Source organism: Natator depressus, chromosome 10 (genome assembly GCF_965152275.1).
Source record: "Natator depressus isolate rNatDep1 chromosome 10, rNatDep2.hap1, whole genome shotgun sequence".
Classification (NCBI taxonomy): Eukaryota; Metazoa; Chordata; order Testudines; family Cheloniidae; genus Natator; species Natator depressus.
In genome coordinates, this window is record NC_134243.1 from 80,365,251 (window position 1) to 80,390,026 (window position 24,776).

Consider the following 24,776-nt stretch of genomic DNA (forward strand, 5'->3'; position numbering starts at 1 on the left):
ACACATGCAATTGAAAAGAAATACTTATATATTGGGAATTAAAAAAAGTAACCCCTTTATGTTGTACTATTTTGCACTGAACTCAGTTATATGGTGTGCCTACAATACCTGTTTTTCAGCTCTTGCATGAATTAGAATAGGTATAGTTATCATTACATTTGCTATTTTAATACAGTACAAATGTGCTTCATCAGGGTCCTTTTAACTTAAAGTAAATATATTAAACACTGGATCAAAATTAGGCAAATTAGCACTTTGTGTCTCATGGCACTCTTATTTGTGATATTGAGTTAGGAAGAATGGAACTCAGGACAGTGACATTGGGAAAAGGAAGAGACTCTGGACACAGTCACAACAGATGTTTCAGGTAATGTGCGTTCTCTGTGGCAGGAGTGTTGTAGTCTGAAATACATTCAGTTATGCATTTTGTTGTTTTAAAGGGAAGTTCAGCATTTTGAACATTTTACTAGAATAAAGAGAGCATAGAGGCTCCAAGCACAAATACACTTCCAGCACAGAGAGCTCTGAAAATACTTGCATGGTCTAGGCTTTCTTTATAAACTGTTAAAAGTAAGCAGAAGAATTTCAGAAAAATGCTGCCTTCACTCTGGGGAAAATGCTGACAGTTCAGGTATATCATCTACCAATAACCCAACCGGCAAATCAAAACGTTATTTTAGACAGTCGGGACCCAATTCTGATCTCACAGGAGTGTGAATTAGAAGTCGCTCCATTGCACTTAATGGAATTAACTGGTATAAAACCAATCTGAGTCATCTTGTGGCCAGATAGTTGTATGCTAATAAAGGTTTGCAAAGTGTTCTGAGATCTCTGATTGAAGAGTTCTGAGACCTTCTGGTGCTGTAGTTGATTGGCACTGTAGGGCAAGCTAAGGTCTCATGGATCCTTTCCCTCAGAATCTCCCTGTACCTTTCTGTAACACTTGTAAGATGAGTACTACCATGATATTTAAATAATGAGATAAATTATGCCCAGAACCTCATCTAAAAACGAACTGTGCAGTGCAAACTTTGTGTACTACAAGGTTTCTGGGACTCGACCCATGGAAGTGCTAAAGCCTCAGTGAAGTTGTTTCAGTGTTCATAAAATCATAAAAGATTATGGTTGGAAGAGACCTCAGGAGGTCATCTAGTCCAACCCCCTGCTCAAAGCAGGACCCACACCAGCTAAATCATCCCAGCCAGGGCTTTGTCAAGCCGGGCCTTAAAAGCCTCTAAGGATGGAGATTCTACCACCTCCCTAGGTAACGCATTCCAGTGTTTCACCACCCTCGTAGTGAAAAAGTTTTTCCTAATATCCAACCTAAATCTCCCCCACTGCAACTTGAGACCATTACTCCTTGTCCTGTCGTCCACTACCACTGAGAATAGTCTAGATCCATCCTCTTTGGAACCCCCTTTCAGGTAGTTGAAAGCAGCTATCAAATCTCCCCTCATTCTTCTCTTCTGTAGACTAAACAATCCCAGTTCCCTCAGCCTCTCCTCGTAAGTCATGTGTTCCAGTCCCCTAATCATTTTTGTTGCCCTCCGCTGGACTCTCCAATTTTTCCACATCCTTCTTGTAGTGTGGGGCCCAAAACTGGACACAGTACTCCAGATGAGGCCTCACCAATGTTGAATAGAGGGGAACGATCACGTCCCTTGATCTGCTGGTAATGCCCCTACTTATACATCCCAAAATGCCATTGGCCTTCTTGGCTACAAGGGCACACTGTTGACTCATATCCAGCTTCTCATCTATTGTAATCCCCAGGTCCTTTTCTGCAGAACTACTGCTTAGCCAGTCGATCCCCAGCCTGTAGCAGTGTATGGGATTCTTCCTTCCTAAGTGCAGGACTCTGCACTTGTCCTTGTTGAACCTCATCAGGTTTCTTTTGGCCCAATCCTCCAATTTGTGTAGGTCACTCTGGACCCTATCCCCACCCTCCAGCATATCTACCTCTTCTCCCCAGCTTAGTGTCATCTGCGAACTCGTTGAGGTTGCAATCCATCCCATTATCCAGATCATTAATAAAGATGTTGAACAAAACCGGCCTCAGGACCGACCCTTGGGGCACTCCACTTGATACTGGCTGCCAACTAGACATGGAGCCATTGATCACTATCCGTTGAGCCCGACAATCTAGCCAGCTTTCTATCCACCTTATAGTCCATTCATCCAGTCCACACTTTTTTAACTTGCTAGCAAGAATACTGTGGGAGATCGTATCAAAAGCTTTGCTAAAGTTAAGATATATCCACAGAGCCAGTTATCTCATCATAGAATGCAATCAGGTTGGTCAGGCATGACTTGCCCTTGGTAAATCCATGTTGACTGTTCCTGATCACCTTTCTCTCCTCCAAGTGCTTCAAAATGGTTTAGTTGACGACCTGCTCCATGATTTTTGCAGGGACTGAGGCTGACCGGTCTGTAGTTCCACGGGTTCTCCTCCTTCCCCTTTTTAAAGATGGGCACTATATTTGCCTTTTTCCAATCGTCCGGGACCTCCCCTGATCGCCATGTGTTTTCAAAGATAATGGCCAGTGGCTCTGCAATCACATCCCTCGGACCCTCGGATGCATTAGATCTGGACCCATGGACTTGTGCATGTCCAGCTTTTCTAAATAGTCCGTAACCTGTTCTTTCACCATTGAGGGTTCCTCACCTCCTCCCCATACTATGTTGCCCAGGACAGCAGTGTGGGAGCTGAGCCTTGTCTGTTGCCATGTTTGCATTCAGCCTGGAGTTTTCCTTTATTGCACTAACCATAGCGTGTCAGTTTGCCAACTTACTGAGTTTTTAAGTAACTAAGTAAACAGAGGGAGCCTTCCAAAATGAGATTTGCTGCCTCCATGCCAGTGATGAAGTGAAACTATACCCCTTGCTGTGTGAGCTGCACTTTACTTTCTAAACTAACAGGCTTATCACACATGGACCTGAAGTGCCTATTACATCAGTTCATAGCAAAGTGCAAGTGGTTTACTATCTGGTTTCTGGTTCTGACATTCCCATGGCAACGTCCCCCCAGTTTAGTCACAGTTTACTGCCTCACAAGTAGGATTTGTTCAAAAATTGAATAAAGGTTGCAGCATGAGAAAAGACACTTCCCCATGTGTTCCTGATGGCTAATAAATAAAGACTGAGACACAGTGTGAATAGGAGCTCTTTACTGATTTTGGCAGGGTGCAGTTTTCAAGGTTAGACCATTTAATAGAGCCAGCGATGTAAAATAAAGGAAATTAAAAGAATAACATAAACAGCTGTGGTCAGCTACATTTTAAGTACGAGGCAACAGAATAACTAGGCTGCAATTTAACATACGAGAGAATAAGTGGACATGAGTCAGGAAACGTGTGAAATCATAAATTAAAAGACAGTGTGAAGTGGTACAGAGCTTGATAATGATTTACCTTTATAGATAGATTTATAATATAGTGTATAAAACCTGTGTAGCCGTGTCAAGTATTTTATACCTAGTTTGTGTGTGTCTCTCTCACACACATATAAACTGGATATAAAAATACCTGATATATTACTGGAAGATCCTTTCAGGAGGAGTGTAAAATTCTTACGATGATTCCTATTTGGCTGACTCCTGGAGATGTAAGAATGGGATCTGGTATCTGGAAGGGTTTTAGTTTAATAGAACATGACACATGGGATGATTTACAATACTGAAACGACTTGTTGACTACTCTCTCTTTCCTGTTTTTATGGACCACTGGTCTAACCCAGTATGGCCATTCTTATGTTCTTATGATAAGTAAAGCTGGTAGTTAAGGTTCCTTGATACTTCCCATTATAAAACCCTGTTTTCAGTTATTTGTAACTTTACCAAACATTAACAATTTGGGTTGAAATTTTGCATGCCAGGTGTCTGTCTCGGTCTGATTTTTGTTTTTTGTTTTTAAGTTTCAGCAAAAATGGTTCTGCCATTTCTGAGAACAAGACTAGGGAAAAATACATTATTTTGCCCAGGTTAAAAAAATTCCTATAGCAGTTTCATTGAAAGCCTTTAGCTCCCCAGGGTTTTGTGGTAAATTTGTGAAATTTGGCTTGGCCTGGGGATATGCATTTTTGCTGTTCCCTTGACAAAATGCCAAATCTGGCTAAGTTATTAGCTTTTGAAAAGTTTCAGTTTGCAAATGCACAGTAGAGATGTGAGAGTTTGGCAGCTAAATTCTGCGAAGATTCCATCTATACCGAGCACGCTCCAGCCCGTGGCTGCAGGGGATGAGCAGGGTTTTGCCGGCAAGTGCTGCTCCTGACTGCTCTGGTACTGGGCACAGGAACTGAGAGCCGGGAGATGGTCTCTGTTGTACCCCCAATGCTCCCTGGGCTGGCACTCAAGCAGTGGAGGGGAGAACGCAGCTTGACTCAAATGCAGAAGATAAAAGAGGCAAATGGAGTACAGGGCATAGCAGAGGGAGTAGTGGACAAGGACCATGGGGTGGGGAGAGACTGGGACTGGGACCTGGCAGCTGGATCTGGACACAGAGGAGGCTGGCACTGGCTGGACAGCTGTACCTGCTATTTTAACAGAGGCCTGGGGGAAATACCAATGATAGGAAGATATTGAAATATAATTCTCAAAGTATTCTCAATTCCCAAAGCATTATCAAACCAAAACGGTTCCCTTACTGCTATATGTCTGATCCAGTGCACGAAATGCCCTAATAACAACTGTGTGGATGAAACCAGACAATCATCCTCACACAGAGAAATGATACAAGAGGCTGGGCAAACACCTTTCATGAAACAGTTACTCCATAGCTCACCTCTCAGGCTGCGTCCTCAAAGGAAAGCTGCACAATGGCTTCAAAAGATGCCCCTGGGAACTTGAATTTATAACTTTGCTAGACACTAAAAATCATGGACTGAACAGAGACACCAGATTTATGAAAAGAAAAGGAGGACTTGTGGCACCTTAGAGACTAACCAATTTATTTGAGCATAAGCTTTCGTGAGCTACAGCTCACTTCATCGGATTGCATCTGATGAAGTGAGCTGTAGCTCACGAAAGCTTATGCTCAAATAAATTGGTTAGTCTCTAAGGTGCCACAAGTCCTCCTTTTCTTTTTGCGAATACAGACTAACACGGCTGTTACTCTGAAACTGGATTTATGGCTTCTTACAATGATATGTAACCCACTAGCCCCATGACTGAAGAGTTGTTAACAGCCCACTCCACCTTGAATGGTCTCTTATAATAAGTGTTAAATACTTGTGCTAAAGAATCTGTTCCACCTTGTATTTAGCTGTGGCACTGAGTGCATTTCACAGAGCCGAAGAGGAGCTTGATGTAACTTGAAAGCTTGTCTCATTCACCAACAGAAGTTGGTCCAATAAAAGATATTACCTCAGCCATGTTGTCTCTCTAATGTGCCTAATAAGGCATTTCTAAATCTGAGCAATTAACATGAAGTCCTAGTGACAGTGTTTAATGGTGCCTGTTTTTTATTTCTAGCACAATGAGTATAGACGATGATACCCAATGGCTTGAGTGGGTAACGAAGCAGTTTGAAAGCATTGCTGGGGAAGATAAAGAAATTGACCTGGAAGAATTCAAAACTGCTCTGAAAGTGAAAGAGGCAAGTTCTTTGGGGTTTGGGGGGAGTTTGGCTGATGATCTGCTGTGTTTCTGTTCAGATAGCCAGATGTGAGCTCAGACTGTAGAGTTATTATTAGACTTCACCCTTTTGTTAGTAGTTAGTGCCAAACAATACTGGCAGATTGAAAAGGGTCTGTGGTCTGTTGTTGTCCTGTCTTAATTAGAAAAGTGAAGCTTAAAAACAGAATGGCGGGGCTAATGAAGAAGGGTTATAAAGAGCTTTGATTATCACAGTACTCGTCGTATATTGTTAGCAGTGATGGAAACCACAGGTGAAAGACTAGGGATAAATCTTTAAGTCTTAGTCTGTTCGTCTGACTAGTTTTTCCTAAGGTTGCCCATCACCATGATATTCAGCCCTTACTAAACCAAAATTTCTATTGATGTTAATGGAAAAGTTCTGGCTTGGGTTTTTAAGGAGTTCCCCTCAAGTGTTGTTGAAAATATTTGTTCTCCTTTCTGTAGTCCTTCTTCGCGGAGAGGTTCTTTGCATTGTTTGATTCTGATGGGAGTGGAACCATTAGTTTAGATGAGTTACTCAAAGCCTTGAACCTTCTCATACATGGAGACGAAACAGACAAGCTAAGATTCCTCTTCCAAGTTTACGACGTAGATGGTAAGATTCTGAAGAACGTACTTACCCCCAGTTGTCATTTGGATATCAATGCTGCTGTCCTCCTGAGCATGAGAGTGCTTCTGCCTTCTTAAAGATGGGTGGAGGGGACATGCCATTAGCATATATTTATACGAATCGGACAGCTCAGCTGAAGCCATTCTCTAATATTCTATAGCGCCACCCTTGTCCTCTTCCAGCACAACATAGACTTCTCTCCTGAATTAAAGCAATCTGTCTGAGAACTATCGGTAGTGGACACTTCTAAACCATCTATCAAGCTTAACTTTGAAATCCATGACTTTTCAATCTTCCCCATCTGTGATGAAGGTCTCAAAAATACCCATAAAAGGCAGCAATTAAACTAGCTTCAATTATAAGTTCTACCTCAGTATGTTCTTACCCTAGATGCTGGAGAGGAGTCAAACCTTTAGGGCTAGATTCACCAGGGGGACTTACACACCTCACTGCTACGTTAGGCACCTAAGTCCAAACTTTAGATCATCAGAGCTACTGCTGCCTAAGTCCCTATGTTTCCATTTGTAAAGTCCCCTAGGTACCTCCGCCTCTGTCATGGGGTACATACACAGCCACCTCAGTCCTGACACTGCCAAGGAGCTCAGCACCTAACTCACAACTCAGCCCCACGGGGATTCTCGAACTAGGCCTTCCTTCATCTGTCTCACTTGTGGGGCCTGATCGGGTCTGTGTGCTGAGAGACCCCCTTAGAGCACATCTAGTGGATCAGAGCCCACACAGAATACAGCCAGGGCAGGTGGGTCTCCCCTCTCCCCCTTTTACCCAATAGCCCAGTGGCTGCAGCACTCACCAGGATGTGACAGACCCCGATTCAAATCCTCACTCTGCTAGAGGTAGAGCAGGGATTTGAACCCAGATCGGTCGCCTCCTAGCTGAGTACTCTCACCACTGGATCATGGGGTGACTCCCTCCCAATCTCCCTTGTTGGAGCTGTTCCACTCTGTATAAATAATTAAATATTAATTAGGCCACAGAGAGAGAGAGAGTATGCCTACGCCACAAAGGTAGGCGGTGTGACTGTGGCATGCATAGCCATCCCCATCAATAGCAGTGAAGCCGTGGCAGCACTGGTTGTACAAATCCATGCAAGATTCTGGATGTGTATTCAGGTGGCTAGCCCATGCTGCCACAGCATCATTATTATTGTTATTCGAGCAAGCTACACGACAGCTAGCTTGGGGATGTCTACGCATGCTGCAGTCACACCTCTGATTTCGGTACACACAGAGAAAGAGATTAATTAATGCACTGATTGCACCAATGACTATTTTAATTATTTATACATGGTATTTAAACACACTCAGTGAAGAACAAGTGCAGTCAAAGACAATAAGTATTTTGTTAACAAAACATATTTGTTCAAAAATATTATTTATAGTGAATGGTTTGATCAAAACTACAGGGGCAGGTTTGAAGCTAGGGACCTGATTCTAAAACATACCTGCCTCAACTCAATCAGATGTCAAGAATTATAACATTCATAAACCAGTCGGAGAACACTTCAATCTCTCTGGTCACGCGATTACAGACATGAAAGTTGTGATATTACAACAAAAAAACTTCAAATCCAGACTCCAGCGAGAGACTGCTGAATTGGAATTCATTTGCAAATTGGATACAATTAACTTAGGCTTGAATAGAGACTGGGAGTGGCTAAGTCATTATGCAAGGTAACCTATTTCCCCTTGTTTTTTCCTAACCCCCCCCACCCCTCCTCAGACGTTCTTGTTAAACCCTGGATTTGTGCTGGAAATGGCCCACCTTGATTATCATACACATTGTAAGGAGAGTGGTCACTTTAGATAAGCTATTACCAACAGGAGAGTGGGTTTGTGTGTGGGGGGGGGGAGAGAAAATCTGGATTTGTGCTGGAAATGGCCCAACTTGATTATCATACACATTTTAAGGAGAGTGATCACTTTAGATAAGCTATTACCAGCAGGAGAGTGGGGTGGGGGGAGGTATTTTTTCATGCTTTGTATGTATAAAAAGATCTTCTACACTTTCCACAGTATGCATCCGATGAAGTGAGCTGTAGCTCACGAAAGCTTATGCTCAAATAAATTGGTTAGTCTCTAAGGTGCCACAAGTCCTCCTTTTCTTTTTGCAAATACAGACTAACATGGCTGTTACTCTGAAACCTGCCTCAACTTGAAATTTGCAAAGAGGTTTAGTTTTGAGGGTCATGCTTTTTTGTTTGGTCTAGTATTGAAATTCTGGTACATGTGAAATGTTGGTTTATCTACAGGCTAGGAAAAGTGAAAACATCAGCAAAATAAACGTCCCAGTTCTGACCTGGCAGTATTTTCTGCTCTGACCTAATTGAGCTTAAAGGATTGGCTACAAAACTAAGAACCAGATCTCTTTCTAAGCTAATTTGTCTTTACATTTTGCGGCCAGTTAAGCATGTCTGTGTGGATTTCATAATGGTGAACATTGTCAATCAAGATTGGAATTCATATTCTCAAAATAGTTGTTTCACATAGATCACTCACTACTTAATCTAAATTAAACTGATTTTTTTCTAATCTATCAACAATTAGCCAACCTTACCCTTGGGGCACAATTTCCCAATGAAAATCCTGAGTGCAAGGAAGGAGGCCTGTTTCTGTATCCAAGGGGAAGGTAAAACTAAAAGCACCCAGGGTTTTCATAAACCCGTTCACTAGCTGTTGTGTATCCTTTTGTTGTCTTGGTAACACAGGAGCAAATGTGTTATTACTTTCATCTGTGTCAGATGCAAATTCTTGCTCACTGTAGGCAGTGGTTCCATCGACCCGGATGAACTGCGCACAGTCCTGAAATCATGTCTGAAGGAGAGCACAATATCCTTGCCAGAGGAGAAACTGGATGACCTCACGCTGGCTCTTTTTGAGTCGGCCGACAAAGACAACAGTGGCTCCATCACTTTTGAGGAACTCAAGGAGGAACTAGAATGCTTTCCAGAGGTCATGGAGAACTTAACCATAAGGTAATGGCTTTGACAGGCCCCTCTGGGTTCTTAATCAGCGCTGTATATTAGAACTGCATTTTCCTTGGTAGCACCTTGCTCTTCCCCGATTTCACAGGCTCCTTCAATATCATTATTGATGCTCACCCGCGGAGGGGTGCTTTTTTATTTTTTTGAGAAGCAGCTCACTTAAAGGAAGCTGCATCCCTTCTGTTCACAACGGGGCTGCTTGGACATTCTCAGTGCAAGACGCCCCCCATGCTGTGCTCCAGCTACACAGACTTGGCATGCTTGAGTCTACTGCTGGCAGCTGCCATCGAGCAGGGAGCTGGCATGGTTTGTGACACTCGCTTACCGATGCCCAGCGTGAGAAACCGGACACCAGTTTCCGTGCTGCTGCAGTGCAGGACTAACCATCAGAACAGGGCAGTAATGTTTAAAAATGAAGGGCCTAAGATCCTGAGCATCTCCTGCGAGGCGCTGCAAACATCCCTGCTGAAATGAAGAGCATGGTTACACCTCAGAAATGCTGCTTGTCATGTGCTGTGAAATGCTCTTCCCGGAGGAGAAGAGGCCAGGAGTGAGTCTTGCCATGTGAACCATCAGAAAATGTGAACGGGACCAAAATACTGTAGTGTTCTAGACATTACACATCACAATTGACTCTCCTCCTAATCTGTACAATTAAAGGCCCATCTAGAGCCGAGGGTAGCGGTATCACTCAGGATGGTTCCCCTCTCTCAATGGATTCTTCAGTGGAGATACCATCAGAATGTGAGGAGCCCAGTGGGATACCTCTCATTCTTATTTCCATAAGGCGAATCTCCTGATTCCACCCAATCAGCATTAACTGAGGGACATTGACCCTTCTCCGGCATTGTGGAATGACTTAGGCACATCATCTCCACCTATTCTGTTTCCTCCTGTTAGTGGCTTACAGCTGCCTTTCCACTTTCTGTGCTTCAAGAAGTTGGGACTTTAGGGTGCCTCCAGCTGTCCATTTATTGTAGGCTCCCACTGCTCACCTTTGTGGCCATTACAGCCCCCGGGAGGAGGGTTTGTGGTCTAGTAACTTTATCCAAATCATTCTCCATCAATCCTGATTCATCTAGGAAGCAGTAGTGCACTGCATGAGCAGAGCAGCCCAGGGGACATTCCAGACGGTAAACCAAGAGCTCAGGCCAAAGGCAGCCAGAGTTTATACTCTTCTACTGCTCTCAAGCCATCCAAAGGGTCCCAGAGGTATGATATGCTCAAGATGGTGCAAAATGGCTGCAATCTCTTCCCTGCAGCCCGGTGGAAGACCAGCACCAACATGTGGGGGCATGCAGTCGTCATCGTCGTCTTGGCAAATCCCAAAGGGACGTGGCCTTCTTGCAAACCGAGCGCCACCCGGATCGATCTCTGGCGAGATGGTTAAGGTGGTCTGATTGTACGTTCGGTTTCTCTCTAGCACTGGCAAGCTTGATGTGCCACTGAAGCTTTTGGTGCCCTCGTAGTCCCTGGCCGTGTAGCAACATTCCTTGGTACGTACACGCTGGAATTCGTTGGTCTTCCATTCTTATAATATATCCATACCAACCAAGCCGCTAAAACCGAACCAGTGCTGATGGAGGCGGTTGCTGGGTTTGGCTTTGAATATCCTTGTTGCTGAGCTTGTCCTGCCATTTGACATGCAGGAGGAGACAACGAGAATTGAACACGTCAATCCAGTGACCTTCAGCCCACCTCTGTGCCCATGTTTCGTATCCATACAACAGAGCAGCTTTGTAGCAAACATGATGTCACGACTTCCCCACAAAGCTGCTGATGGGCCCCAAACATGGAAGCCGCTGCTGCTATGCAAGCGTCCACATCTTACAAGCCTCCTTCAGCCCTGTCTGGGACACTGCCCCCGTATTTGACAGCTGCCACCTGCTCGATGACCCATCCGGATGGGTTAATATCAAGCTGGTTGTAAGCTGGAGCTGGAGGCTGTTTGACGCTATGGCCAGGGACTTAGTTTTATATGGATTAGATGGAGGTGTAAAGTCTGAGGGCAGGGAGTGTTGGTTGGGAAAGGGGCTTGCCATGGGCAGAGGCACGCACCGATTCAGGTGCCTGCACCGGCAGGAACGCTACCTGCAGTCGAAACCCAAAGGAGAGCATCCTGCAGCTGCTGCCACTGGCAACCCTGGGAGTTCCCCTTGGAGAGTGGGTGCAGGGCCTTCCCCAGTGCTCTTCTCACAGCTGCAGAGCCTGGGAGCTGGTTGCGTTGTAACAGACCTCTTCCCTTCATGTTCCCTCCCTTTCCAACAGTGCCGCCAACTGGCTAAAGCCCCCGACCGCGGAACAGAAGAGCCACACGCCGCGCTACTTAACCCCAGTCTACTGGCACAACAACAGGAGCAAGCTGCTCTTCATGGGCAGCTACCTGTGCCTGAATACCCTGCTCTTCACCTGGGCCGCTCTGCGGCACACGCCCCTCGGGGGCTGGGTCATGGTGGCGAAAGGCTGCGGGCAGTGTCTGAACTTCAACTGCACCTTCCTTGGGGTGAGTCCTGTGCCTCTCCGGACAGATGGGGGCGGTCACACCTCCCTGCCAGCGCTCTTGGAGGGTTCATGAATCAGGGGTCACAAGGGGCTGAGGGTAGTGCTTGCATGGCAGGCGCTCCAGAAGAGTGAAGCATGGAATCGTAGAAATGTGGGGCTGGAAGGGACCCGGGGAGGTCATCGGGTCCAGTCCTCTGCGCTGAGGCAGGACCACGCAAACCTAGACCATGCCTGACAGGAGGTTGTCCAACTTGTGCTTAGAAACCTCCAGTGATGGGGATTCCACAACCTCCCTTGGGAGCCTGGTCCAGAGTTTAACTACGCTTATGGTTAGAAAGTTTTTCCTAATATCTAACCTACATCTCCCTTGCTGCAGATTGAGCCCATTACTACTTGTCCTACCTTCAGTGGCCATGGAGAATAATTGATTACTGTCCTCTTTATAACAGCCCTTAACATATTTGCAGACTGTTCTCAGGTCCCCCTTCAGACTTCTTTTCTCAAGACTAAACATGCCCAGTTTTGTTAACCTTTCCTCACAGGTCAGGTTTTCTAAACTGTTGATCATTTTGGTTTCTCTCCTCTGGACTCTCTCAAATTTGTCCACATCCTTCCTTGTATGTGGTTCCCAGAGGTGGATGCAATTCTCCAGCTGAGGCCTCACAAGGGCTGAGTAGAGAAGGGACAATTACCTCCCGTGTCTTACATATGACACTCTTCTAAATACATCCCAGAACGATATTAGTCTTTTTCACAACTGCATCACATTGTTGACTCATATTCAATCTGTGATCCACTCCAACCCCCAGACCCTTTCCAGCAGTACTGCCACCTGGCTAGTTATTTCCCTTCACCCCGCCTGCACTCAGGAAATAGGATTTCTAAGGGAGAGGGGATTCTTGCTTTTTCTGTGAGAGCATGCAGCAGTTCTGCTTTGCTTATGTTCAAAAGGGGAAATGTTGGCAATCATTAAGACAAGTACTTTGCCTTTGTCTTTATTGAATTTCATCTTGTTGATTTCAGACCAATTCTCCAATTTGTCACGGTTGTTTTGAATTCTAATCCTGTCTCGAAAGAGCTTGAAACCCCTCCCAACTTGGTGTCATCCACAAATTGTATAAGCCTACTCCATTATCCACGTTATTAATGAAAATATTGACTAGTACCAGACTCAGGACAAACCCCACAGGACTGTGTTCTCGCTACTTTGACAACACTTCAGCTGGAAGAATCATAAGGCATGTCCATGCTGGAGCATCATTTCCAGTTTGGGTAGAGCCGTGCTAACTCTGATGGAGCTAAAAATAGAGCCCTAGGTACATCCTTGGGGCAGCTGCACGGGTGTCAGGGTCAGCTAGCTGCCCCGAGTATGTATCTAGGGTTGTCCTGCCACCTCTGCAGCTGTGGCTACGCTACTATTTTAAGCACGCTAGCTCAACCAAAGCTAGCACGATATGTCTACCCGAGCCGGGAATTACTCCTCCAGCTCCTCTGTAGACATGACCCAGGTTACCATGGAACTCACCGAGCTGGCCACACTGCTCTTTGCAATGGCAGGAAATGGAACGCGTGGTCGTGTCACTCTCTGGGGAATATTTCCGAGAATCAGACAATCAAAGTTAAAAATAAAAAGTTAAAGAATAACAAACAGGAAGAAGGATATGAACTCTGTGAGAGCAAGTAAAACCAGGACTGTCCTCACCCCAGAGCAGCCAGTACAAAGACATCCCTCTGGTCTTCTTTAGCTTTTACTCAAAGATAAAGAGGGGTAGGATGGCCCCATGAGAAGGGCACTGGGCTGGGACTCAGGAGAGCTGGGTTCAGCTCCTGACTGTGACCCTGCGCGAGTCTTTTTACCATCTGTCTTGTCAGGATGATGTTACTACCTCCCCTTAGCAAAGGGCTTTGAAGTAAGTGTGTTGGGTGGGTTTAGGGGCTGTGATACACGGAGGTCAGACCAGATGATCTGATGGTCCCTTCTGGCCCTGAACTCTATGGCCCTGTCTCCTGATGGAAAGGGCTGTAACAGCAAAGCGTGACTGTTACTGTCGTCCGGTTCTCAAAGGTGCTCATGCTGCGCCGCTGCCTGACGTGGTTGCGAGCTACCTGGGTTGCGAAAGTTTTCCCGCTAGACCAAAGCGTCCTCTTCCACCAGCTCGTGGGGTATGTGGTGGGTGCTCTCACAGCAGTTCACACCGGAGCACATGTGGGGAACTTTGGTGAGTAGTAAATCCTCTGCTTGCCCTTGCCCCCATGCAGTAATTGCTATGATTCTTTTATTTGCAATATGCTTTGCTCATGCAACCATTCTTCTAACGTGCTATGAAAATCTTGAGTGATCTAAAGAGGAAAAACCATCAATTATTAAAATGGAAAATGCCAACTCCTCTTTAACGATAAAGAACATTAGCTACTAAAAAAACAAGGATTGAAATCTACATTAAATACAGACTTGATAAAGCAGCATTTTCTAAAGTATGGGGTGCACCCCCTGGTGAGAGGGTAATGGGGGCATGAAAGACTAGCCAGCAGGGTGCAGACAAACCTCTTCATTGTTCTCCAGGGTCTAAGCTTTTATTTAACAAAAAAGTTGGTCTCTAGGTGTTATGGTTGCAAAGAAACCGTTCAAAACATGACTCCTGGATAACCAATGTAGCCTTGATCTACCTGAATTAAAGAGATCCTGAGACAATAGCTCTGATAGGGGAAACTGCCTTGTGTGTAACTGACATAGCAACATCTACCTGAGTCTGCAATACAAAACAATAACTCTGAGGTGTGATCTGCCCCATTCATTTTGGATACCAATAATAAAGCTTCTTTAAATGTCAGCCTTTTTAACTGCACATCAAGGGATGTAAGAAAAGAGAGGAAGAATTGTAAAGCTTGCTCCAGCATGTCCTAAAGTAGAGGGGGGTTCTAGGGATTATCCGGGGGAGAGCATGGGGGGCATGGAAGATGTATACATTTAACAAGAGCAGGCCTTTAATGAGATACGGTGAGACTGAAGGGGCAAAATTGATTCCATATTCCTAAAGGGGGCGGGGTTCAGCTTTCAAAAGTTTGGGGAGCAATTGATTTAAGGCAGGTGTTACTTGTAAGATCAGCTCAGCATTTTATTTTCACTCTTCCCATTGCTAATAATTGTGTAAGGTTTCAACTAAGGTAGAAGTGTATATGAGACAGGAAGGGATTGGAGCTGTACGTAATCCACTGGTTCATTGTGCGTTGTCCCCCTCTAGTGGCTTCCCCCGATACGAGGTTAAAAGCTTTTTACTGTTACCAGCTAATGGAGTTTCTCTTTAGCTCAAGTGCTCCAGATTTTGGGTTCAGTCCCTGCTGACAACCCATGTTTGAAGTGAGTTGTGGAATATGATCCTGCTTTTAGACAAATCATTCAGCAGTCCTGACTTCAACTTCCTCTGATTTATAAGGGCACCCCTGAGGTATTTTGTGGGAGGGTGGGGTGTAGTTTTGTTTTTTGCATAAATAATATATTGTATTAATAAATATAAAGAAAGGAGACATGATTGCAACTGGAACAGGATTAGTGCCATGGGGTCCCAGGACCACAGCCCAGTAAGGGAAAGGATTGCTTTGTATTCCATTGCTCTGAAAGCTTTTTTGGTCAAAGAAGGGTTAATATTACTCCATGGGAGACCTTGGTACATGGCCCCTTGTTGTTGTCATCATTGTGTATCTCTGAGATACACTGCATCTGAGGTGTGTGTGGCATTTTACAGATAAATGAACGGATCAGGGACCGCAGCTCCTAGGAGTTCATGGCCACATTGGAATGCCCAGTATCCCCTTGTTGATCCTGTACTCCTTGTGGAAAGCGCTAATCCCTTTGGCTGCTGCTGCTCTGCAGCCCCATGTTTCTCTGTGTTTAGTCAGGCTGACTCAGATCCAGGATCGCCCCGCGCTTTGGGAATATCTGTTCACCACTCGGCCCGGGATTGGCTGGATTCACGGGAGCGCCTCGCTCACTGGGATTGCACTGCAGCTCCTCATCTGCATGATGCTAGTGTGTTCCAGCACCTTTGTTCGGAAGAGCGGCCATTTTGAGGTACTCCCCAGCTGCACTCTGCAAGTGGGGTTTGGTTTTGCTTGTGCCCCCTCCGTTACAGTGCAGTCATGTATGCTCCAGTGTCTCCCATTCTGCATCCCATTGAGACTTGCATATTTTCTGCCAGGATCATTTTCATACATTTCTTTCCACAGCGATTCCAGTCGCAGCACGATGATAACGTGTTAGTCCCTCTCCAGGCAGCACTGTGTAAACTGGTAGCTGATCTTAGAGGTTCATTTAACTGAATCCCATGCAGCCAAACTCCTATGTAGAAAGACAGCAGGAAAAACCTGCTCACAAGGGCAGGGGGTGGGTGGGGAAAAAAGCTCTCTAATGGGTTAAGAAATAAAACCCAGCAATTCAGACAAACTCAGGTAATTACATCCCTTGTGAGGCCGAGTTAGGAACTCTCATCCAATGACACTTCTCCCACTGCATGGGGGTGGTTAGTGCAGGAACTGGCTCCTTGTCTGCAAAGCTGCCCAATGCAGATGGACGTTCAGTGCTTAAGGGGCTTACAAGGGCTTTGCTTTTACTCTGTGCCTGGCACCAACTTGCTGTGCACAACAACCAGATCTTCACAACGTCCTGCCCAGACTCTCCATCTGGGAAGCACGGCCCCCAATGCCACAGAGGTCGTGTGCCCTCTCTTCCGCTCTGTTACACCTGTATAAATCCAGAGTGACGCCACTGATTTCAGGGGCCTCCTGGGGCAGGTTCTGACCTCAGTTACTCTTGTGTTGGCCAGGAATGGCAATGCTGAAGTCCTTGGAGTTTCCACATTTACACCAGAATAACTGAGAGCTACATCTGGCTCCTTACTGCTAAGAATGACTGGTTTTTCATACCTGTCCACGGCCGCTTTTGGCTGGGCTGGAAAGCCGAGCTGGAGCGTACTGTATCTGGAGCCTAGAAATACCAGTGAAAAGAATGATGGAAAACTAGTGACATTTTACCCAAACTACAGCCACAGTTGGGCTGTATCTTTTGCCACCACTGCACTCATTAGTCTCTCTTACTGTTCATCACTGACGCCAGGCTGGTATCCCCAGTGATCCGTTATTGTTGTGACCTGCAGGTCTTCTACTGGACTCATCTGTCCTACATCTCCATCTGGGCTTTGTTAATCCTCCATGGGCCTAATTTCTGGAAATGGTTTGTGGTTCCTGGATTTCTGTTTGTGGTGGAGAAGACAATTGGCATTGCTGTGTCACGCATGGGCGGGCTGTACGTTGTGGAAATCAACCTCCTGCCATCGAAGGTTTGTTCCCAAAGTGATCCAAGGATGTGGAGTTACGGGAATATGTTTTAAAAATACTGCTGGGGCTGGGGTGAGATGTGAAATAAAGAATTGGAAATTGAGCTTACTAGGGTCTATTCCTAGTTCTGCCACTGACTTGCTGCATGACCTTGGGGAAGTCACTTCACCCCTCTTTGCCTCTCTTTCCTGTTCCCTAAAATGGGGATAAAAATCCTCACCCTACTTCACAGGAGCACTTTTGTCATTTGTAAGGTGCTTTGCGATTCCAGTGAAAAGCACTCTATAATAACAACTATTCTTATGTGACATGGGAAAAGGAAGGAAAAGTGAGACAAAAGAGGTATTAAAAAGACAAATTCAGATGATTGTCTACTGTGTATTATGGCAACGTGCTGGAGTGGCAGCATTCCCTAGACTCATGGAAATTAGAAATGGCAGTGCTGAAATAGGGAGGCAGTCTGGCTTAGTAGGTAAAGCACCAGCATGGGACTCAGGAGATCTGGGTTCAATTCCTGTTTCTATTCACCAGACTTTGGGCAAGTTTCTGTGCCTCAGTTTCTCCTCTGTAAAATGTGGATACTGATCCTCTTTGTAAAGTGATTTGAGATCTGCTAAGAGCTGGGGGTTATTATTCTTTCACCTGGTGCAAGAGTGGTCCTTACGTTATATGGCCCGGGGCATTCATTAATCTATTTTAAGTGTCTAAAGAGTTGTCCTCCCCCTTCTTTTGGGTCGCTGCTCCACAACCCAGTGTGAAAAGCACAGCAAACGGCACAGAATCATGGTTTAGTATTTGGCCAGTCAAGGCGTTCTCTTGAGCTGCATCTTGACTTGTCTGATAATGAAACAATCTGCAGAAAGCGTGTTACCTGCAATCCTCTGTCAGCGTTAATAGTACCTTTTCAGCAAACATTGACACAAAGGCCAGTGCCTGGGCACCCATTCCCAGTGGCCTCTCTATGGAAGCAGGCTTGGGGCAGATATCGGTCACACCTCTGCAGTTGAGGGGGCCTGGCTGTACCAACAGAGAGGTAGCGCGACATCTGTATGCTGTAAAATATGCCCACAATTATTTGCATGCTCAAAACTGCAGGCACAGACTTGGAGGCTGTTGTGCTCTGGAGAAGCTATGCCAGTGGAAGAGGCTGAGAGTAACATATAGTCTGCCGGGTTCTCTTGTGTGCAGAAAGAAAAAAGAAAAGGAGTACTTGTGGCACCTTAGAGACTAACCAGTTTATTTGAGCATGAGCTTTAGAAATTTTCTACCTCTTGGCTTTTCATTTCAATCAAGGTGACTCATCTTGTGATTAAGAGACCACAGTTTTTCCACTACAAGCCTGGAGACTACGTTTACCTGAATATCCCAGCGATTGCGAAGTATGAATGGCATCCTTTCACCATTAGCAGCGCTCCTGAACAACAAGGTGTGTGGTTATACTGGACAGCAGAACTGCGCCATTTTGTTATTTAATCGGAATGGTTACTTACAAAAAGGCTAGAATGATAAAATAGCAGAGAGAGACCATTTGGTATGGTGCAGCGAGATTTTGCAGCAAACGGGCTACGTTTGAAGTAACTGAGTCAATATCCAAGAATCATTTAATTAGGTGCTCTAGCTGTGGCATGCCGAGAAGCAGGTGTGTGTGCGTGTGTTTTTTTTTTTTTTTTTTTTTAAATCATATGAGAAAGGAAGCTCTTTGCCAGTCTGGTTTCCCTGTGCTGAGCTGGGACTTGTATTCCACCTCACCTTCTTCGCCCAGCGGACGTGAGCTCCACACTTCTGGAAGGAGAAGCAGATGGGCATAACTCACAGCAGCCGCCTCTGACCTCTGCTTCCCCCGTCCCTGCTGAAAGGGAACGTTTCCACCTGCCCTGCAGCTCTGCCCTTCCCCCTTGTGTGGAATCCTGGGAAATGTGGCTTCTCTGAGGAAAAACAAAGACCAAAAAACTGTCTCATCTAAATCACTTATTTCCCTGCAATTCGAGAAACACTGCCGTATATTCCATGCTCAGAAAGGGGCTGACTATCTTAGGGGTAACATGTCATCTCATGTATGGATCCTGCGAATGCAGCTGATATATTGGATGATTGACCTAATTGAAATGGCCAGCGCATTTCTTTGGTTAGCTTTCCTTAGCAGCCTTGTTACTCCCTCTGGTGTTTCTCAAAGCTTGGAATTCAGCCTTAACTTAAATGCTGGGCCAAAATCTGTTCTCCATGAAGTCCAGGATAACTGCACTGGACTTCTTAGAAATTCCTCTAGATTTTTACTGGTGTAACCGAGACAAGAACTTGGCCTGTTGATTTTAAAATACATCACTCTGCTTCTTGCCTGGAGAAAGTTTCAGTCCAGCTGTATGATTCCCTCATCAGAATATTTATACAAGGCTCCTTCTTATTTCACCGTAGTCTGCCTTCATTTCACAGATACCATCTGGCTGCATATAAGATCACAAGGACAATGGACCAGCAGACTTTATGAATATTTCAGGTGGCCTGAACCACTCAGCCAGGAGCCTAAACGGCTAATGAGAAATCTAAGAAAGCAGAGGTACCACAAATGGACCCAGGTTTGTAATGGACAGGGATTATTTTTATGAATCACTTTTTATAGTTTAAAATAGGAGTGCCTTTAGTTTGCTTTCTGTGAAATGTGTTAGGGTACGATAGTGCCTGCAGCTGCCACTAGGTGACGGTGACACTGGCATCAGCATGGGAGAGGGACCCTGCCTGTATTTATCCTCGCACATTGCCCTGAGTGGAGGCTGTTCATTTCTTCCTGGTGAGGACACCCAAAAAAGTAAGACTATTCAGTTGCTACAAGCTTGTGGCTTGTGGGATCAGAAATGTCTGGGTTGCTCAGGCTGATGTCCTAGTATCAGACGTACAGAGGGCTCTGTTAGCTTATTAAAACACGCCACAGAGTTCAGTATCTGATGCTTCCCCGTGGACAGTCACCTCTACGTTTTGGATTGGAATTGTGTGTCTTCCGGTAGAGTCATTGCGACTTCCTATTTCTCAAACAGCAGGTGTGCTGTAGGTACGATCTGGGCTTCTGGGCACATGTAGGAAGTGTGCAGAAGAGGAACAGGGCTATAAAGCATTTCCAGGCTGAGGTTGGAGTCCCCCATACTGCTCTCTCATGGGGATTTTCTATCTATTCTTTATGGGTTTGCTGATTTTCCTGAATCTAAAATAAAAACCATCAAGATGGAAAGAGAATTACACGCTCATGGTGACTGGAAAGCAGCATGGTGGTACTGAAACTTGAAACAAACAGACCAGGCCATTATCTGAAAGGCCTAATAATAATCCCTTGCTCTTATACAGTGCTGCTTCATCAGCAGATATCACAGTGCACTACAAAGGAGGGCAGTACCAGTCTCCCCATTTTACAAAAGGGGAAACAGAGGCACAGTGGGATGAAGTGACTTGCCCAAGATCATGCAGCTGGCCAGTGGCAGAGCTGGGCACAGAGCCCAGGTCTCCAGCATCCCAGTCCAGTGCTCTAGCCATTGGGCAACACTCCCTCTAGAAAAAAAATAAGACAGACCCTGGGCTGGTGCAAATCTGCAGCGTTCCATTGGCTTGAATGGAGCTACACCAGTTTACACGAGCTAAGGATCTGGTTCTGTATCTCACGGCTGTGCGATCCTCACGACATTCTGCTGCCCACGTGGTATCAGATTTGTGCATGTAAGAAAAGCAGGAAGACCTGTATCCTGGACGTTGTCCCCTGTAACATGGGTAGTGAGAAAGGAGGTAAAAATGCCCAACAACGTCCTGTCTAGTTACAGGTCAACCTCATGAGCCAACTATTTTGTTAACCCTAATTAGAGTTGTGTTCTGCCCTGGGGCCTAAGCAGAGAAGCCCTGGATGGACAAAATAGCTCCTGTCAATAAAGAGAAGAAAGTTTCATCTATCTCAGTGACATGGCTCTCAGTGTTTTCCTTGAATTTGGCTCTAGGAACATCTTTTCTGCTCATCTGGTTCGGAGGCATCAGTAGCCACCAGTAAGGATGAAACGGTTGAACTGACGTCTTACAAAGCCACCAGGTACCCTGACGGTGAACCTGCTGACATCACCATCACCAGACGGGATGAAGAAGAGAGCCCACACGTCAGAGAAGTAAAGGCCCTTCATTTGTTGGCTAGACAACTTACCATTGATTACATGCTTCCAAGGCTATTGGGTTCAGGCGGCTTTGCATCGGCCCCATCTGGGCTGGGTCGGGATGGCGTGAATGAGCCCTTTTCAGATAGGGGTAGATGAGTAAGAGGAGAGGACCTTGTAAATGCTGGACATTTGGGGCCCGTATTCAGGAATCAATAGGACTGGTCAAAACCTTTCCACCAAATTTTTTTTTTTTATAGAAAATTGGGGTTTTGACTAAAAAATTTTTTTGCTAAAAGTGTCTGTTTTGGTTGAAAAATTTTATTTTTCATTGAAAAACTGGATATCCAAAAAATCCAAAGTGTCTTTGGTTTTTGGCCACAAAAAGTAAAAATGTTGATGCGGAATTGCCTCCTGGGGGGTTATAGTTTGGGTGTCTCATATCCCCATTCTCCACTCTGGGCTGGGTTCCATAGTCAGACTACATCTACCATGCACTGTCATGCGTGTGATGTAGTCCAAGTTGCACTGAGTGGTAGGTAAGGCTCCAATCCTGCAACCCCATACGTGTTTAATTTTAAGCATCTGACTATTCCCATTGACTTCAATGTGACTATTTATGTGTTTACTGGTAAGTACTGGTAAGTTTACTACATAAATGTGATCTGGATTAAGGCCCAAATCATGATAATCCCTGATAGGTGGACACATAAAATTCTCATTGACATTCACCTTTTGTCCTTTGTAGAGAAAATACACAGGCAGACACTGGATGATGTTTGTGCTTTTTATCTGTGTTTGCTACTGATCTACATCATTTGGAAAGTGGCATGTCAGGAAAACGATACGCTTGTGGCTTAATAATGAATTTCTTATTGTGAATTTTAGAAAAGATTCCTCTACAAAGCTGAAATGTGTAATAAGACAGTAGTCACTAGTGGACCAGTTTAGACAGACAAGGAATAGAAATGAAGCCGTTTTAAAATCAGCAAAGATTCACACACTCTCTTTTTAAGGGGAAAAAAATGGAAAATTAGATATAAATCATACTAATGTTAGAAAGTTGGAGAACCACGTTTACTGGCTTTTATCATCTGATATGAAAAGCTCTCAGGATATTGATTCTGTCACAGCTGAAGGAGTAGTCATTACAGATAAAAAATTTATATGCACCGTTTTTAATGAGTTTCTCTCCCTGTTGCTGTTGAACTATTCTCTTTTCTCTCAGTTAGCAGAGATCCTCCTACCATTGTCAATCTGATCAAAATTCTTGTACCTCTTTTATTCTCCCTTCTAGGCCCGACTAACGCATGATTTGTGGGAATTTGAATAATTGCATTTTTGAATCAACCTTTTTGATTCAATTACAATCTGGATAATTTACACAGACATCTTGGGTGAGATTTAATGCCTTTGAAAATCTTCCCCCTAAACTAATGGGCCTTCCCATTTTGGATAATGAGAACTTTTATTAATGTGGAATGTAAATAGAAAAACTTTACTTTATGTTACTCCTCTCTGAAGAATGGGTACATGGCCACCTACCTTGAAAGTGACTCTTGCAGCGCTAAAATAATACTGTATTTGACTTATTCCTGGTGCAGTGATTAGGTCAGGAATGATATAACCAAAATGAATGTCTCTGCCAATCTGGAAGGAAGTAGATAAGTATTACCAGGAGATCTATTAGCGCGTCAGAGTAAGGGTGACTTTAATACTCAAGATGGAATAAATTCTGAGAACAATGTCATCTGCTTGACTCTTGGCAACATGGTTTTCTTTATGTAACAGGTTTCTGCCAAGGTGAGTGAGAATCACAGAGTTTGTAATATCAAGGTAAGATTCTCCTTTGCGTGGCTGGTTAAAGCGCCTCGCCTGCAGCTGGTTCTGGGCAAACAGACCCCAAGCCAATTGCAGGATCATTGACTCATAGACTTGAAGGTCAGAAGGGATTATTATGATCATCTAGTCTGGTCTCCTGCACATTGCAGGCCACAGATCCTCATCCACCCACTCCTGTTCATAGAATCATAGAATATCAGGGTTGGAAGGGACCTCAGGAGGTCATCTACTCCAACCCCCAACTAAATCATCCCAGCCAGGGCTTTGTCAAGCCTGACCTTAAAACCCTCAAAGGAAGGAGATTCTAGCACCTCCCTAGGTAACCTATTCCAGTGCTTCACCACCCTCCTCTTGAGAAAGTTTTTCCTAACATCCAACCTAAACCTGCCCCACTGCAACTTGAGACCATTACTCCTTGTCCTGTCATCTGGTACCACTGAGAATAGTCTAGATCCATCCTCTTTGGAACCCTCTTTCAGGTAGTTGAAGGCAGCTATCAAATCTCCCCTCATTCTTCTCTTCTGCAGACTAAACAATCCCAGTTCCCTCAGCCTCTCCTCATAAGTCATGTGCTCCAGCCCCCTAATCATTTTTGTTGCCCTCCGCTGGACTCTTTCCAATTTTTCCACATCCTTCTTGTAGAGTGGGGCCCCAAACTGGACACAATACTCCAGATTAGGCCTCACGAATGTCGAATAGAGGGGAACGATCACATCCCTCAATCTGCTGGCAGTGCCCCTACTTATACAGCCCAAAATGCCGTTAGCCTTCTTGGCAACAAGGGCACACTGTTGACTCATATCCAGCTTCTCGTCCACTGTAACCCCCAGGTCCTTTTCTGCAGAACTGCTGCCTAGCAACTCGGTCCCTCATCTGTAGTGGTGCATGGGATTCTTCCATCCTAAGTGCAGGACTCTGCCCTTGTCCTTGTTGAACCTCATCAGATTTCTTTTGGCCCAATCCTCTAATTTGTCTAAGTCCCTCTGTATCCTATCCCTGCCCTCCAGTGTATCTACCACTCCTCCCAGCTTAGTGTCATCTGCAAACTTGCTGAGGGTGCAGTCCACGGCATCCTCCAGATCATTAATGAAGATATTGAACAGAACTGGCCCCAGGACTGACCCTTGGGGCACGGTTATAGACCCCTAACCTCTGGCTGAGTTACTGAAGTACTCAAATCATGGTTTAAAGACTTCAAGTTACAGAGAATCCACCATTTACACTAGTTTAAACCTGCAAGGGACCCGTGCCTCATGCTGCAGAGGAAGGTTAAACCCCCCAGGGCTCTGCCAATCTGACCTGGGAGAAAATTCCTTCCCTACCCCAAATATGGTGATCAGTTAGACCCTGAGCACATGGGCAAGACCCACCAGCCAGACAGGGCAGTAGGACTCTGGCCTGTAACTCCTTTCTGTTGTAAGTAGTCCTTACATGTGCCAGCAGTGCCACTCCGGGGCTAAAGTAAATCTCATTCCCTCAGGTTCCCCTCCTTGTTCACCTGACTATGGGCCCCACCATTCCCACTAAAGGCAATGAGGTTGTGGGGTGTGACTGGACTGGTGCTGGAGCACTCTCCTGGCCCTGCGTCTACACCAAACAGAGAAAGTGCAGCTGTTTCTGGCTGAAAAGCCAACCTGACAATTGCTTTGCAATGTTTGAGTGGATTGTTTTCTCCCTGAATTTTTGGGCGGGTGGAGAACCCACCAGAAAGCTTCTTGTGTCCATCTTTTCTGTCAGCGC

The 24,776-nt window shown here is 45.2% G+C and overlaps 1 protein-coding gene across 1 annotated transcript in view; it reads left to right on the top strand.

The window, feature by feature from the left end:
• The window catches only part of NOX5 (NADPH oxidase 5), a 33,679-nt gene that overhangs the window by 3,105 nt on the left and 5,798 nt on the right, over positions 1-24,776 (top strand). The window contains exons 2-12 of the mRNA XM_074966625.1: positions 5,468-5,591; positions 6,077-6,227; positions 9,024-9,234; positions 11,512-11,746; positions 13,811-13,964; positions 15,639-15,814; positions 16,896-17,078; positions 18,370-18,502; positions 19,507-19,649; positions 21,048-21,209; positions 22,986-23,030. Of these exons, the coding sequence (XP_074822726.1) occupies positions 5,468-5,591; positions 6,077-6,227; positions 9,024-9,234; positions 11,512-11,746; positions 13,811-13,964; positions 15,639-15,814; positions 16,896-17,078; positions 18,370-18,502; positions 19,507-19,649; positions 21,048-21,209; positions 22,986-23,030 (1,717 nt within the window). The remainder of the gene's footprint in view (positions 1-5,467; positions 5,592-6,076; positions 6,228-9,023; positions 9,235-11,511; positions 11,747-13,810; positions 13,965-15,638; positions 15,815-16,895; positions 17,079-18,369; positions 18,503-19,506; positions 19,650-21,047; positions 21,210-22,985; positions 23,031-24,776) is intronic.